The sequence below is a fragment of the Phoca vitulina genome, unplaced genomic scaffold (assembly GCF_004348235.1).
Source record: "Phoca vitulina isolate PV1807 unplaced genomic scaffold, GSC_HSeal_1.0 scaffold32, whole genome shotgun sequence".
Lineage (NCBI taxonomy): Eukaryota > Metazoa > Chordata > Mammalia > Carnivora > Phocidae > Phoca > Phoca vitulina.
Window position 1 is genome coordinate 16,071,453 of NW_022589735.1, and position 14,660 is coordinate 16,086,112.

The 14,660-nt window shown below is 43.9% G+C and overlaps 1 protein-coding gene across 4 annotated transcripts in view; it reads right to left on the bottom strand.

The window, feature by feature from the left end:
* The window catches only part of SNCAIP (synuclein alpha interacting protein), a 155,500-nt gene that overhangs the window by 18,370 nt on the left and 122,470 nt on the right, over nucleotides 1-14,660 (bottom strand). For all 4 annotated transcript variants that reach the window (XM_032425044.1, XM_032425041.1, XM_032425042.1 and 1 more), the window contains exons 6-8: nucleotides 14,095-14,208; nucleotides 6,300-6,425; nucleotides 2,688-2,857 (exon numbers count right to left, since the gene is read on the bottom strand). In XM_032425044.1, the coding sequence (XP_032280935.1) occupies nucleotides 2,688-2,857; nucleotides 6,300-6,425; nucleotides 14,095-14,208 (410 nt within the window). The remainder of the gene's footprint in view (nucleotides 1-2,687; nucleotides 2,858-6,299; nucleotides 6,426-14,094; nucleotides 14,209-14,660) is intronic.

Below are 14,660 nucleotides of genomic sequence, written 5' to 3' on the forward strand. Positions count from 1 at the left end.
AATGATACTGGATTTGGACACACCCTCATGACCTCATTTTAACTTGACTCCTTCTGTTAAAGACCCTATCTCCAAATAAGTGGATAGTCTGAGGTACGAGGGGTTAAAACTCTATCCTATTTTTTTTTTGGGGGGGGATGGCATAATTCAACCTGTAATATCTAGGCTTCTACATCAGGACCTCTAACAGAGCTGAAGGTCACCACTTTTTAAACAGTAGTTACGTTTATTAACTGTAAAGAGTTAGTAGAAAGGCCTTCTGGCAGGAAAAGGCACTCCGGACTGTCTCTCACTCAGAACTTTGGACTGGAAAAACTCGTGGTTCTCATCCCTCCTCCTGTACCTTTCTGTGCTGGGGGTGTCCTGGAGCCTGAAGGGCACCGGCTACAGTGCCCAAACCCAGTGACTTCCCTGTTCACTTCTAGTTCTGCCAACCTCACTGAGGCACACAGTAAGTAAGAGACCGGGGTCTCCAGCCTAACCTCTCATATTTTATCTTGTCACTGGCCTCACCATAACTGTCTACAGCATTCAGCTTCGGAGACAATGGAAGAACTGTTATCTATTAGCGTACTTGTGTATTTTATTCAGGGCCCATCAACAGAGAGGGCAGCCAAGACCCTGACCTTGAAGAGTTCACCAATAAAACAGCTATTATAGCTCATGAACAGCTCACAGACTCCACGGTACAGGATGGAGGACAGTGTTTTGTGATCTTTCCTCTGAGTATGAATCTTAAGGAAAAAAAAAACAAACATTCTCTTGGACTATTTTAAAGCTCCTCTGAATGGATATGTCCATACACTACCCAGGGGGGAAAGGATATTGCCACATTTCTGGAAGGATATTAGGCAACACCTATCCACATTTTAAATGTGTATGCCCTGTGTTTTAGCAATTCCCTTTCTAGGAACTTAACTTTAGAAATACTTACACATGTACATAAAAACATATGTACAAGTGTGTTCACTGTGGAAAGGCAACTTACTGAGTTGTGAGTTTGTGTGTATTTTCCCTTCAATTGCATTAAGTCCTTGAAGCTCATTTAATTCACCCGCCCCAGGGGAGTTTTGTGTAATAGGGCAGAGGACGCTTGGAGGGAACCCCTTTAATATTTAATTTTTAAACCTTATTTGTGTCTAGTAAAATCCTAACCAACTCATTAAAGTGCGTACTCTAGTAGGGGGAGGGTGGGAGGGGACAGAGACCTGGTCTCTGGGGCGAGAGGGTGGAAGTGGACAGATGAAGGTTTCTCCCAGCTTAGAGAAGAGCCCGAGGGTCTAACGGCTTGTCATACTGTCGCATGATCAGCGAAGGCCTCCCAGCCATCGTAGGTCTCTTTTCAAAAGGAAACAAAGTATTTTTTATTTTTTTACTTTTTAAGATTTTATTTATTTGAGAGAGAAAGAGCGTGAGAGAGATCACGAGCAGGGGGGGAGGGGTAGAGGGAGAAGCAGACTCCCCGCCGAGCAGGAAGCCCAACCCGGGGCTCCATCCCAGGACCCTGGGATCATGACCTGAGCTGAAGGCAGACGCTTAATCGACTGAGCCACCCAGATGCCCCAAAAAGAGTATTTTTTTAAAAAGATTTTATTTATTTATTTGACAGAGAGAGACACAGCAAGAGAGGGAACTTAAGCAGGGGGAGTGGGAAAGGGAGAAGCAGGCTTCCCGCAGAGCAGGGAGTCCAACGCGGGGCTCAATCCCAGGACCCTGGGACCATAACCTGAGCCGAAGGCAGATGCTCAACAACTGAGCCACCCAGGCGCCCCCGAAAAGAGTATTTTTAAAAATAATTTAAGACACTCCCTATTTTGCTTCTAAAATTTAACTTTTCGGGTTTATCCTCTTAATCGGTCAACATGACTTTGAATACCACTGGGATTTTCAGTGAATCCCTCTCCAATATGCAACTGTACTTTGACTGGTGTGTTTGCTAAGGGCTGACCTTAGTCCTCTCAGGTGGTGTCGGCTCCTTGATTCTTAGGACCGCTAGAGACCTACCTGATGACTTCTCCTCTGTTCCCCAGTCATCAGGCATATCATGACAACCTCCCAGAAATGCTCCCTGACATCTCCATAGGCAATGGCTACCAGTTTGATAATCTCATCAAGAACAGAACTGACTCCATCTAGACCAAGAGGGTTTTAAGTAACATCACGCTGTCTGAATGCTATTTTCCATTCCGAGGACTCACGAATCGTCGGCTTCATTTTTGTAAATCTTAACATTGGTGACTGTTGTCAGATGGCCTGTCCCCAAATACACATTTTTTGTTGAAAACCTGAGAAACTGGCCCATGTCTAGTTTTTTTTTTTTTTCTTCTATCTCAGGCTTTTTATGATTTCTTAGAAGGTAAGGGATAGAAGTTTGGGGACGATGCGTGTGTGTACCTAAGTCATCGGGCCGTGAGCTGCGCACGCGGAGAGAGGCTGTCTCTCGTCCAATGTGCCTCACACTCCCTGCTCACGGAGTTTGCTCTGCACTGTCCGCTTGTGGAAGCATCCTCCTTCCTCTGCACAGATCGCACCCATCGTGTGGATGCCGGCTGGCAGGACTGGGGTGGAAGAGGAAAAGGAGATGGGCAGAAGGCTAGGAATTCTCCATACAACCGGCACCGGGCTCGAACCTGAGCCAAGTAAGGACCAGCCCGACGTGGTTCGCAGGGACGGAATGGGCCACTTACTCCTTCAGCTGCTTGGTTAGCTTCACCATCTGGGAGGCCAGCGACATGCAGGTCTCCACCACCACCAGGTACCGGGAGCACAGCGTGTGCCCATGGCGCTCGGCGCTCTGGGACGGCTTTTCCCCCGCATGGTTCTGCATGGTAACGTTTGCTCCGTATTCCACCAATGTCTGTGGGAACGTGCAGAGGCATGGGATCGTTACAAGACCTCCCTGGCGACATTTTGGAATGACGGGAAGAGAAAGGTGAATGGAACTTTTCCTGCTAGTCCAATACCAGTTACCAGAGCCCATGGCAGGGTGGGGATGGGGGCGAAGGGTACCGTCACATACAAAAGAGAGCCTCTGGTGGCTTTGTAGGGGTTGGTATCAGATACTTCCCTCAGAGCCTTCCCACATGCAACAGATCCTGTCCCAGTGCTACCATCCCACCCAGCCTTAGAGGAGCCAGCTGTGAGGGGCAGACCCTGCTGCCGTCCTGAGGGGGCTGTCTCCTGGGTGAGCTGCTTTGTTCCTTTCAGTGGATGGGCCCAGAAAGTTGGGGACGCCTGCAAGGAGAGAGTGGGGTTTTGTTTACCTGTTCCTATTTGCTTGGGAAGCACATGTGGCCTGTTGCTGAGCCTACCCCATCAGAAATAAAAAGCACTGGAGAGAAATGACCTGCAGGGGCTGTGTGTGGGGCAGCCCACACTCCCACCATGTGTCTGGCAAGGATATGACCCATGGATTGACGAGACGTCATAGAAGGGGGCTTGGGGTGAGCTTGCTATCACCCCACTATGGAAGGAGAGGGTTCTCGGCAGAAAGAGCAGTGGGTGTGACACAGGCAGAGGGGCTGTATGGGAGGAGGAGGACGTAAAGTGGGGGCCAGGTCTCCCAGGTCAGGTATCAGTGGGGAGGCTCCAGAGAGCCCTCTGAAGACCTCACCCATCAGGCCCAACAGAGGGTCAGCACCTGAAGGCTGCCCAGAGGACATCAGTGGCCCACCACCGTGAGCCAGAGAAGGAATTACAGCTTTCAGGGAGAGTGCCATGACCTCTGCCAGTTAAGCAAAGAGACGGTTAACTTTTCTCTCCTCCCTCCTCCTTGTCTCCAACACTGAGCCCAGCAGAGAGGAGAACAGGAGTTAAGGTGAGGTGTACAAAGCCAATCATGGCTTGGTCCCTTAAACCCCGAGTCTAATCTGGGCTGGAGAGGAGAACACTTTGCAGAAGTAACACCAAGATTTTAAACTGGTTTGGAGTCAATGTTAAGGCACAAGCAAGCAGAAAGTTACGGAATCTGACCAAGGCATCGTTAGTAAGGAAGAGAGACTTGATGGACCACGGTTGACATCGCTAATTAAAAAAAAAAAAAATCAAAATTCTTTTCCATTTATACTGTGGTGACATGAGATGCCACAGAAAGCTGTTACATCAATATTAATCAGCTGCCACAATCTGACACATCCTTTGACACTATCAAGATGAGACTTGACCCCTGGGTTTATATGAGTAAAAGGTACTATTGTTCCCAAAAGTTACACTTAGGATTTTTAAGTTCCTAGATTGCTTAAACTCAGAGGTCACAACAGCCTGCCCAGAGTGTCGCTGTCAACACTCACTGATCCCGCTCCCTTGACTCTGGCCTCCGCCACTTCCCTTCCAGAGTTTCCTAGACTCAGTCTCTGCGGCCTCTCAAAAGGGCCTTTGCTCACGTCCTGTTCTACTCTCAGTCTCTCTGTGTCTTTTCTTTTCTTTTCTTTTTAAATCTCACACTCAGTGGATAGACCCGCTTCCAAGATTATCCAAGTTTCCACAGCCACGGTATCTAGTGCCAAAAATATCATTTGTGTTAAGTGGAGAGATGAATGGCCCGAAAGCACAGACAGCCTCTCTTTGCATATAAAAGAAAAATGACTGAAATCTCAAACAGAATTAGTGCTATCAGCTGGTTTTCTTTGGCTTTCAGTCACCTATTAGCTGATAAAAAAAAGTTCGAGACTAGTAAATATTAGAGTGTTTTGTTAAATGGAAAAAAAAAAGTGAAGTTTTCGGTTATGTTCAATTACTTTTCCTCCACAAAAAGTCACGCTACTCCTTTCATCTTCCGTAGATCCTGGTAATAATTTAAATTTCTCTCTTTTCTCGGCTCTGGGTTCTCATCACTGCTTTTACAACGTGGTGCCTTAAATGAGAAGATGCACGCCTTTCCAACATTAGTGGGGAAACGTCCAGACACGTGGAATATTTCCTATCCCTTCGTTCTCCAAAGGGCAAAAGCTCTAGAGAGCGTTCTGCTGTTACCTCTGCCTTTTGCTTTTATTAGTCTCTTGCCGTTCACACCGACAGCTTTTCCAGATCCTCTCCTGTCATCTTCAGAGTCTCTTCTACCTTCCTAAACAACCGGTTCTCACTGCCCGATTTTCTTTTTTGGATACATCTACCCTGCACACAGTAGGACGTCAGTAAGTGCCTGTTCAATCAGCACGCGGAGTGGTAATAAAAGAAACAACATACAGTAAGGCAACAAAAGATGCTGCTTTCTTAGAGTTGCTGTATACACGTAGCTTATTCTGAACTGCATGAGCTCAGTGAGGCGAAAAGCAGTTTCTTTTCTCACGGGCTTCAGCCCTACGTTGTCAGTCAGGAAAGGGCTTTCCTACACCTCAGGCAGATGTGGGAACACATCCACAGATGCTGGGTCATTTTCCACGATAACAATGGTGTGATTGTTCTGATGCTGGTAATGACGCATTCATAAATCAAATTCCAGGCTAAATCTAAATAGAGCCTTTCCTTCCCGCACACGGTCACTCTTCTTGCTCCTCCTCCTCCTCGTTGGTCACCTTCTCTCTTTGCTTTGTCATTCAGGGCCTTAACATTTTTTTTTTTTTTTTAAGTCAAGGGATCTATCTGCTTTTTATATTCACATGTGCCTCATACTCCTGAGGACCCTCGTTGGGCTTTCAGCCATGTGCTATTATGATGGCAGCACTGGGTTTGGCTCAGCTTCATGCACCAAAGCACTGGGTGGAGGGGAGAGATTCCGACTCTTCTTGTGGGAACTCCACATGGTCTAAGCAGCATGTGGATACTCTCTCAGGTGGCTGGCGGCAGGGGGCAGAACCTACCCCCTCTCCTGTGGCTCTGCTCCCCAACCCCACATCCTTGCACACACAGACCATGCTAACACCTGTGAGGCAGGTAGGACTACAAGGAGGAGGCCACCTGAGGCTGTTGGTTGGACAGGCTGGCCACCCTGCCTAGCCGGCCCGTGGGCTGAAGGGAGCAACGGTAATACCCGAGGCCTCCCTGTAACCAGTTCTGGGGCTTTCTGAAGGCATTCTAGAAGCTCTGCCCTGCCCCAGAGAAAGGGGGGACCCCACAGCCCTCCATCTGCAGTCCCTTTCGACATCCTGCAACACTCAACGAGAAACTCGTAGGGCTCTTTATGCTGACATTTCTGTGGGTTTCTGGAAATACGAGTATATCAACTTAATTCCTTACGATCTACTACAACAGAAAAAGCTGACTTAATCCACACATGTCTTCCAGTACACAAAATTTCCAATTTTTTGGTCTCATTACTTGATAAACTCATTTGTCTCCTCAAAGCAGCAGGGCCTGTGTACCTGGATGCACCCGAGGAAGCCGTGCTGGGAGGCTACGTGGACAGCACTGTTGCCATCTTGGTCCACTTCATCCAGGGAGATGCCCTGTTCTTGCATAAACTGGAGAAGCCAAAGAAGAATTTTTTCCTATAAACACAAAGATAGTTGCAATTAATGGAATATTATGCAGCAAGTCTGAAATAAAGACAGAGGGAAACAAAACTCTGACGTGGGAAGCTTACATACAACCAGGTTTATCGTATCAGCAGAAAATACCCTTCCTTCTGAACTGAAAATCCATGCATCTCTCTGACTCAAAGTCCACGAAAGAGGAACGCTCAGAGAATTTTAAGAGCGGGGAGTTATGTCAGAAATGCTCTCGTTTTAGTTATTCTATAGATGTAAAAGTAGAACGTTTGAGTACTTCCTCAAAGTGACACAGCTAGACGGATTGAAAGCGGGGACCAGAATCTAAGTCTTTCGATGACAAGGCAATGTTTTTGCTACTTTGTTATACTATCTTTAGGGTACAGGAATATTATTATAAAACCTCAGGAATTAAGAGAACCAGCTTCTCCTTTGAAGTTGATAATGCTTCGACCATGCCTTCGTGATCCCAGACCTCCTGCAATCAACAGGCTGACAGAGAGAAGCAAGAGCTTAAGTGGCTAAGTGTAAGATAACCTCACCGAGAGAAAACCAGGACCCTCCTGATTTTTCTGACCAGATGTTGGTGGGGTTTTAAAGGTAAAGGCTTCCCTTATTCCCTGTTAAATGGAGGGCGCCCGACGCTCTGAAGGCAACCTTTCAAGAGCAAAGACACAGTGCGCTCAGCGTGTTGTCAAAATCCGTTTGCCTTTTACCCACTGAGTATTTTGTGGTATTTTCATGTTATGTTTGGCCTCAGGAGAAAGCAGGGGGATGGGATTTCACTGTTTTAAAATAGATGAATTAAATATAATGTTAAAAAAACACGAAGAGTGGTAAAAACAACAGCATGAAGTTTAGTGAGTGGAATTTGACATTTAAAAAGACGATCATGTGTTTGAAATAGCCTTGAATCTCTCCTTAGCCTTTCAAAGGTTTCCCTTTTTTTTCCAGTTACTTGCTCGGACTGGTCATGAACTTTTATACTTTTCTGGATTAAATTTGCCTTCACCTTCTGAACATGCCAACTAATCTGCTAAAAGAATGTTGGATAAAAACAGCCAACCCCTTTCATGGTTCAGCCCTCGTGGGGGGAGCAGGGCACTGTCTATGAACGCATTGGCGACATCAGGGACAGAATGGACATTTGCACCACACTCTTCCCACGTGAGCGAGCAGGGGGTAAGACCCCCAGAGAACAAGAAGGGAAACATGTAATCAATGCCTATCACCTATCAAGAAGGTACCCAGGGAATGCAGGGTGAGTGTCAGCTGCAAAAGCAGACAGACCCTGAAGAACATGAAACCCTCAAGGTCCCTGGAGAACGAGGTGGAGCAGAGCCTGGAGGCCAGGGCTGGGAATGAGAATCTGGATCAGGGTATGCTGACATGCTTGTCCTCTTCTTCTGAGGCAAACTTGGAGAAAGTTGGGGCTGATATTTGGACCAGAGTGGGTGGTGATGTTTCCTATGCATAAGGTAGAACAACTTTCTTTATTTTTACTAATTAGGAAGGGGAAAAACGGTATGACTCTGACTTGGAGACAGATGGTTCTACCATGGGATCTTAACTCCTTAAAAGATCTGGGTGAGTGGACATATCTCAGGATAAAAGACATAACCCCACAGGTTTGAAGTCAATGGCAAAGATCTGGAAACAGCAAGAGGGCAGGTCGCCATGCCACAACCAGTGACAAGGACAGTCCTGCCACCTCAGTGGCTCGTTCTCAAGCGTGTGGTGACTTGGCTTGCTCTGTGATATAAATCATAGAATCTTAAAATTGCAGAGTGGGAGAGACTTCAGGGAATTATCCAATTCAAACACCCTTGTTTTACATATCAGAAAGCCAAAGAAGACAAGTATATATTCTCTGATATTCTAGCAACTCTATTCTTCAGCAAGTCAAGCTCAAAGGAATGCAAGATAGGAATATTCTATATGAACCTGCTTGTCAGGCATACTTTCGTATTTTTCAGACTCAAATTAATAGTGTAGTGGATAATGCTGTTCTACCTGGACAGAAAATGCCCTTTACTATCATTCACATTGTTTTGACTTTTAATAACAGGGTTGTAGGAAATGGAATACTGCATTTCATAAGACTAGGAATTTTCCCCTTGTCGAAATATGGAGAAGAATCTAGAGACCTGGACTTTGCAGGGGCTTGAAAATCTGGGCAAACAGGCCAAGGTCTGTATGAGGCCAAGAGCTGCCTTGGCTCCCGATGGTCTTCCAAATCAGGTTCAGCCCGGATTGTTCAATAACCTGCCTTTTTTTCTTCTGATGGCGTGAAAAACTCTTCCTGATAATTAAGGATCTTACCCAATTCAATATGCAAGACTTACATAAAGTAAAACCATTATTCTACTGTTCAGAACAGGCATGTCTTTGCCCAGCACCTCAAATTCAGTTTTGCGTTCTGCAGTGGGCAATTTACTTTAGTAAGAAGTGACGTAACCAGCCTGTTTACTGATAAACTTCATGGAAACAAAAGATCTTGAATTCCTGGGTTCTGATAAGAGCATATTTAGCATCCACTCTCAGAGAAATGCTGCTTTCTGCTCTGATTCTGGAGAACATGCCAGCGGAAATCGATGGTCCAAAAATTCAAACAGCGACTTATCAGAGAAATATCTAGTAAGGAGAACAAATACAACTATCTTCTCCAACCAAGAAGGGCCTTATGAATGTATATGCGTAATAAATATACATGCAGTGAGGTCTACCTCCCTCCTTAGACATTCAGCGCTCTCTTTCTGTGTGTGCATGTGCGCATGCGTCACGGAGATGTTCAAAGCAGAATGTAATTTCTGATTTTCATTTTCCCTAAGTATTGCTTTCAGAGAACATCTCATGCAGTCATGTGGATGGAGAGGCCCTTCTCTCTTATTTCCGTTTTACAGAATGCCTTTCAACTTAACATTCTACCCATCCACCCACACACTCATCAGTACATTCAATTTTCACCTTTTGACTAAAAACTTCCTTCATGTCCTGGTTTCCTCTTCTGGGGATTTTCTGCTCTTTGGGGAACCTGCTTTATTGGTGTATTTTGTGTGTTCTTAAAGGCAATGTAATTTGTTTAATGAGGCGATTAATACATGTAATTCACAAGATTTTCTGGACAAAGTCTAATAAAAAACGTAATGGAAAAGGGTGCACGGATTTATTACTGGCATCAATAAAATCTCTACAGTTTTCGTTACAATCATTAAGTTCTAAAGGAAGCAGCTTTTTCTGCAATCATATGTCATCAAATCTAATACACCATCAATTGTATGATTCAGTCTGGTTTTTGAGATGGTAAAGTGTAAGAAAGTGGCCAGCCATAATTTCATGGTGTCCTTTATTATAAGATAAATGTAGAATACAGAGATAGTAAAGTGTGAAAAAAAAAAAAAGTATATCCAAGGATGTCTTCAATAGGTTAAGGCCTAAATATTTTTTGCCAAGTTTCCCTAATGCTTTACTTATGGTGAAATAAGTAAATTGAACAATATTGATATCAATAAAAATAGGAAACTGGGAGACATCCAATAATCCAAAGAACCAATATTTATGTCTACTACGTGCCAGCAATAGGCAATGCTTCATGTGGCTTTTTTCCACTTAGTCCCCAGAGCTGCCTGGTGAAGTAGGTTCTTTTATCTCCATGTTAGAGATGAGGAAACTGAGGTCCAAAGAGATCATTTTTTAAAAAAATAAATGTCTCCAAGGCCACCGAGCTAGTAAGTGGTAGGGCTCGGATTTAAACCCAGACACAGAGTCCACGTTCTCCAGGTCTCTCCTTTCCGTCTACTGAGTATGAATGTCTGCAACCGCTCACTGACCCGCGACCCTTGATTCCGTAATGGACACGCTCATTTTGCACGGTGACCACCCTTGGGTCACAGAAAGCATGGTTAACAGCCCCTCAGTGTGTGGGTTCGCGGAGCTCAGTGTCGCTTAGGCCTTTTGAAAGAGCTGTCCTCGGAGAGCAGATGGATGCCCAAGCTAATCAAAGATTTTTCTATTTTGCTTTCATCTGCAATCCCAGCACTTTCCGGGTTGTTTGCTTATTTCTACCCCATGACGGTGAAACAGTGAAGTCAACAGAATATTCTGCCTTTTGAATCGTGGAAAAACAGTAACACACAGCCTGTGGAAGGAAGTATCCCTCTTGCTAGCCTGCCTGTCACTGTTCGTGACCATTTGTAGGAACTGCTGAGTCTTTCCTTTTTTTCAAAAAGTGTCCGCCCCCCCCCCCCCGCCTTTTTGTTTTTTTGTTTTTGTTTTTTGTTTTTTGGATCTGTATTAGGGCAAACATTTAAAATGGGAGAATGCACACAGTACAGGCAAAGGTGTTCTTGGTATATGCCGAATGCTACGATGGAGGTGGTTTCCGTAGGAGGATCTCCTTACTAAGAGTCACAGGGAAGATTCGGGAGCAAAACGATCAGCAGGTTTGATGCTGAAAGTAACACAGAGCCCACTGAACCGATGTCCAGCGTGGAACAGGCCGAAGCCCCCCTGAGCAGCTGAGGGCGACAGCTTTGCTGGGAGCAGGGACGAGACCGTCAGAACCCTCGTGTTGAAAGAAAACAGCGCGGGTCCCACCGCTGGTGGCTCTACCTGGAGACAAGTCTGTCTCCATTGTTGGGCCAGCAACATCTCTTTCATGGGCCAGCAAAGCGGGCCGACTGGAGGACATCCCTGCTTTATGCCTGAGTCCCCCCCATGGCTCTCGCCTTGGCGCTCCCTGCGGTGAGCTCTGCTCGGGACGCTCAGGCCATTTAGTAATTGCACCCTCTGAGACTTCACGTGTCACGATGAGGAAAATCAATTCCTATCACCCGAAGAGCTATCACTCCAGGAGACCACTAAAAACTGCGGGCTGCCCTGCGGTACCGGGGTCTTTAAGGTAATTTTTACAAGGAAAGGGACACAAATTGGGAGTCAAAGAAAGCCCGTTCTTTAAGAATCTATATGGGGGCAGAGGGCAACGAAAATAAACCGAGAGAGGACTTTTGCTCGGCACTATCCTTTCCAGAGGTATTTACTCAAGAAACAAAACCAGAGCACACTCGAGTGCCTGCCTGATGGAGGAAAAACTTGCATGTGCTGAATCCATTAGAAAACTGTTCGGTAACAGTCTTCCTTGTGAAAATATTAGCCTTGTCCCGGTTCCAAGTTCAGCAGCGCCACAGGTTATCTGTTACGCAAGTGCCTGCAGCCGATGCAGGATGGCTGGACAGAAGAGAATTCACAGTTCGGAAGGGCTTCTACGCTTTCCACTTGGGTAGGAATGCTCTCCTACGGGCGCCGCTGGGCTGGCCCTGCTCACAGCTGGCCTCGAGGTCATTAACAATGCTTGTCAGCTTGAAATAACAACCTGGAGACTGATAACTGGCATGAGGCAAATGCCTGACATGGCTCTTCGACTAGGTCACCCGTTTCAGGGTTTTCCTCGAGTCCTGTCAAGCAAGCCACGCCATCACCCAACCAGTTCCAGAAAGGGCACTTTGCTCTGGTTCTGTCCCAATGCTTCACAATTATGAGAAACCCACTGTGAGAGCTGAACAGAGAAACTGGCATGCTTTAAGCAGCATTTCCCGAGACAAAGAAGGCCCGGGGGCCCAACTGTTTCCTTAGAGGCTCAGAAGGGCAACGCAATCCTCTCCTCCTTTTCTTCGGCAAGCTCTACCAAAAGTGCAGTTAGCCTTTCCATTGGTATCGAAAATTCCTCGTGAGGAATAAGGATAAGCAAAATGAAGCCAGGGACATGAGACAATTATTCAGACAGTTCGGGAATAAATAACATTCTGTTTTAGACTGCAAGTGATTTATGAAGATTATCAGTGATGACATTCTTCTGGTCATTCAAAAATTCTATTCTCCCCTTTGCCAGTGTAAGCAAAAAAAGGGCATCCTTTGCAAATGCTTATTAACTATTATGGTTGTTGGTAGGAAACCGTGGCTGGGGCTCTCAAGGACCGTACACAGAGAAAACGGAGTGATTATTTCAAAGACAGTGGCTTTGACAAATTTTAAATGTTCTTCCTGCTCCTTTCTTCATCTAATAAATTTAGTACCAGATACTCCCTTCTTCAATGAGCTGTGTATCACAGTGTGTTGTTAGCTAAAATTGTAAAAAAAAGCCTTCCTCGGCTAGATCAATGCTGCTATAAACACGCTATACAATTATCTACACACACAGGCGGACACAAGACAGGATCTGATCCTGAAGTCACAGGGTCTGAGCTGAGACGCAATCATTGCTTACTAGGCACTGGAACATGTGTAAGTCACTTAAATTTCTTTCTTCACTCTCATCTACAGAATGGGTAATAGGATCCAACAGGGTTGTTCTAAGGAATAAGTCAATAGGATCCAACAGGGTTGTTCTAAGGAATAAGTCAGATAATGTATGCAAAATCCAATGGCCTGGTGCCTGGCACATAAAGGAAATATTACATATTAATATGACTATAATTATTAATATAATAACATGGTAACTATAATTAATATGTAATTATATTATATATTAATATCACACATTAATGTAACATATTACATATTATACACATATTACACATGAATATAATATTAATACATATTACATATTAATATATATATAAACCGAAGTTACCGTGGCACAAAATAAGCTATCACCTAACATGGACTCCCACTAAAGAAAGACTGTAGTAATACTCTCCACGGGTATTTTTTGAACTTGAGATTGTCATGCTCGAAAAAGCATAATCTCTTGTTGACAATACCACAATTTACTGACACTGGGAAAGTTTATGAAGCCAAAGGGGATATGGTTATATGCATGAGAAGCAATTTTCTTTGCCACAAACAAATATGATTAAATCTATTTTAATACAGTGCTGACTTTATTTATTTTTTTTTAAGACTGAGATTGGCATTTTGTGGTTCCAACTTAAAAAAAATATGTAATTTATACTTATCCTTCTCAAAGGGAGTTACTGAGGATTTTTTTTACTCCATACCCTGGACTGTGATCTGTGTACATCAATTACTCACACAGGGATTTCCTAATGTAGGAACTGGTTGTAACTGAGACTCATCCAGTTAGTGTGTTTGCTCATCTTTAATAGAGAGAGACTTCCTTAATTAATCTTACTGACGATTTTACTGAATTAATTTTAGTTTAATTTAATTAACTTAATTAATTAAATAAGATTTTACTTAATCTTACTGAAGAAAATCTTACTGAAGATTTTCCTTTTAATGCTGGGTACAAGAAAGTTTATCACTTTCCCTTTTGACAAAAGTTAAACGCATTTATTGTAGAAAATTTGGAAAATACTGAAAAATATAAGAAAGAAGATAAAAGCCACTTCTAATTCCACCCTGAGTGATAACTTCTATGAACATGTTGTGACACAGTTTTTTTTTTTTCCCGAGTCTTATTACCTACTTCTCTTCTTCTCTCTCCAGAATTCAAAGTTGGTGCCAAATTAATATGAATGGTTTTGTATCATACATTTTAGTATTATATAATGACCATGTTTTCCCATAAAATTCCATTATAGGTATATAGTTTCGTTATTTAGCCAATATCTTATTAGGGAATATTTAGGTTGTTTAAACATGTCTTTCATTAAAAATTACTACAAGGAAATGATGGCTTATAAACCTGATCATTAAAAATTCTTCCTACCTGGCCAAAGCAACCTGCATAATGAATAAGGCTTGGGAAATCCTTAGAACAACTCAGCTCTGCAATGGCTTCAGTTTCACTCACCATCCAACGGACACACTCCAACTGACCATTCTAGATTGGAAAAAAGAAGAAAGAAAGAAATTCAAGGTCACTCAAGTTTGAAAAATACCTCATAGATGGTAATTTTGCCAAGGGAAGAAATCACGTGAATTTTGGCTCTTGTTATTTGGCTTCATTTATTTGCAGTCTATCACCTATTTTGTCTCTGGTCTGTGCTTTTGGCTCAAAATCAGATGGGGAATTTTTACTGAAATGCATTTTCATAACTGTAATCAGTTAGTTTAAAATGACTTTATTGAGGTATAATTTGCATACTATAAAATATACTCTACCCTTTTTAAGCATATAGTTTGATGAATTTTGACAAATATATACTCTCTTGTAACTACTGCTCCCATCAAGATAGAGAACATTTCCATTCCCCCCTTTCCCCAAAATCTTTAGGATTCCTCTGGTCTCCAGAGGTCTTCACCTTTGCCCCAGGCAACCACTGATAGGATTTC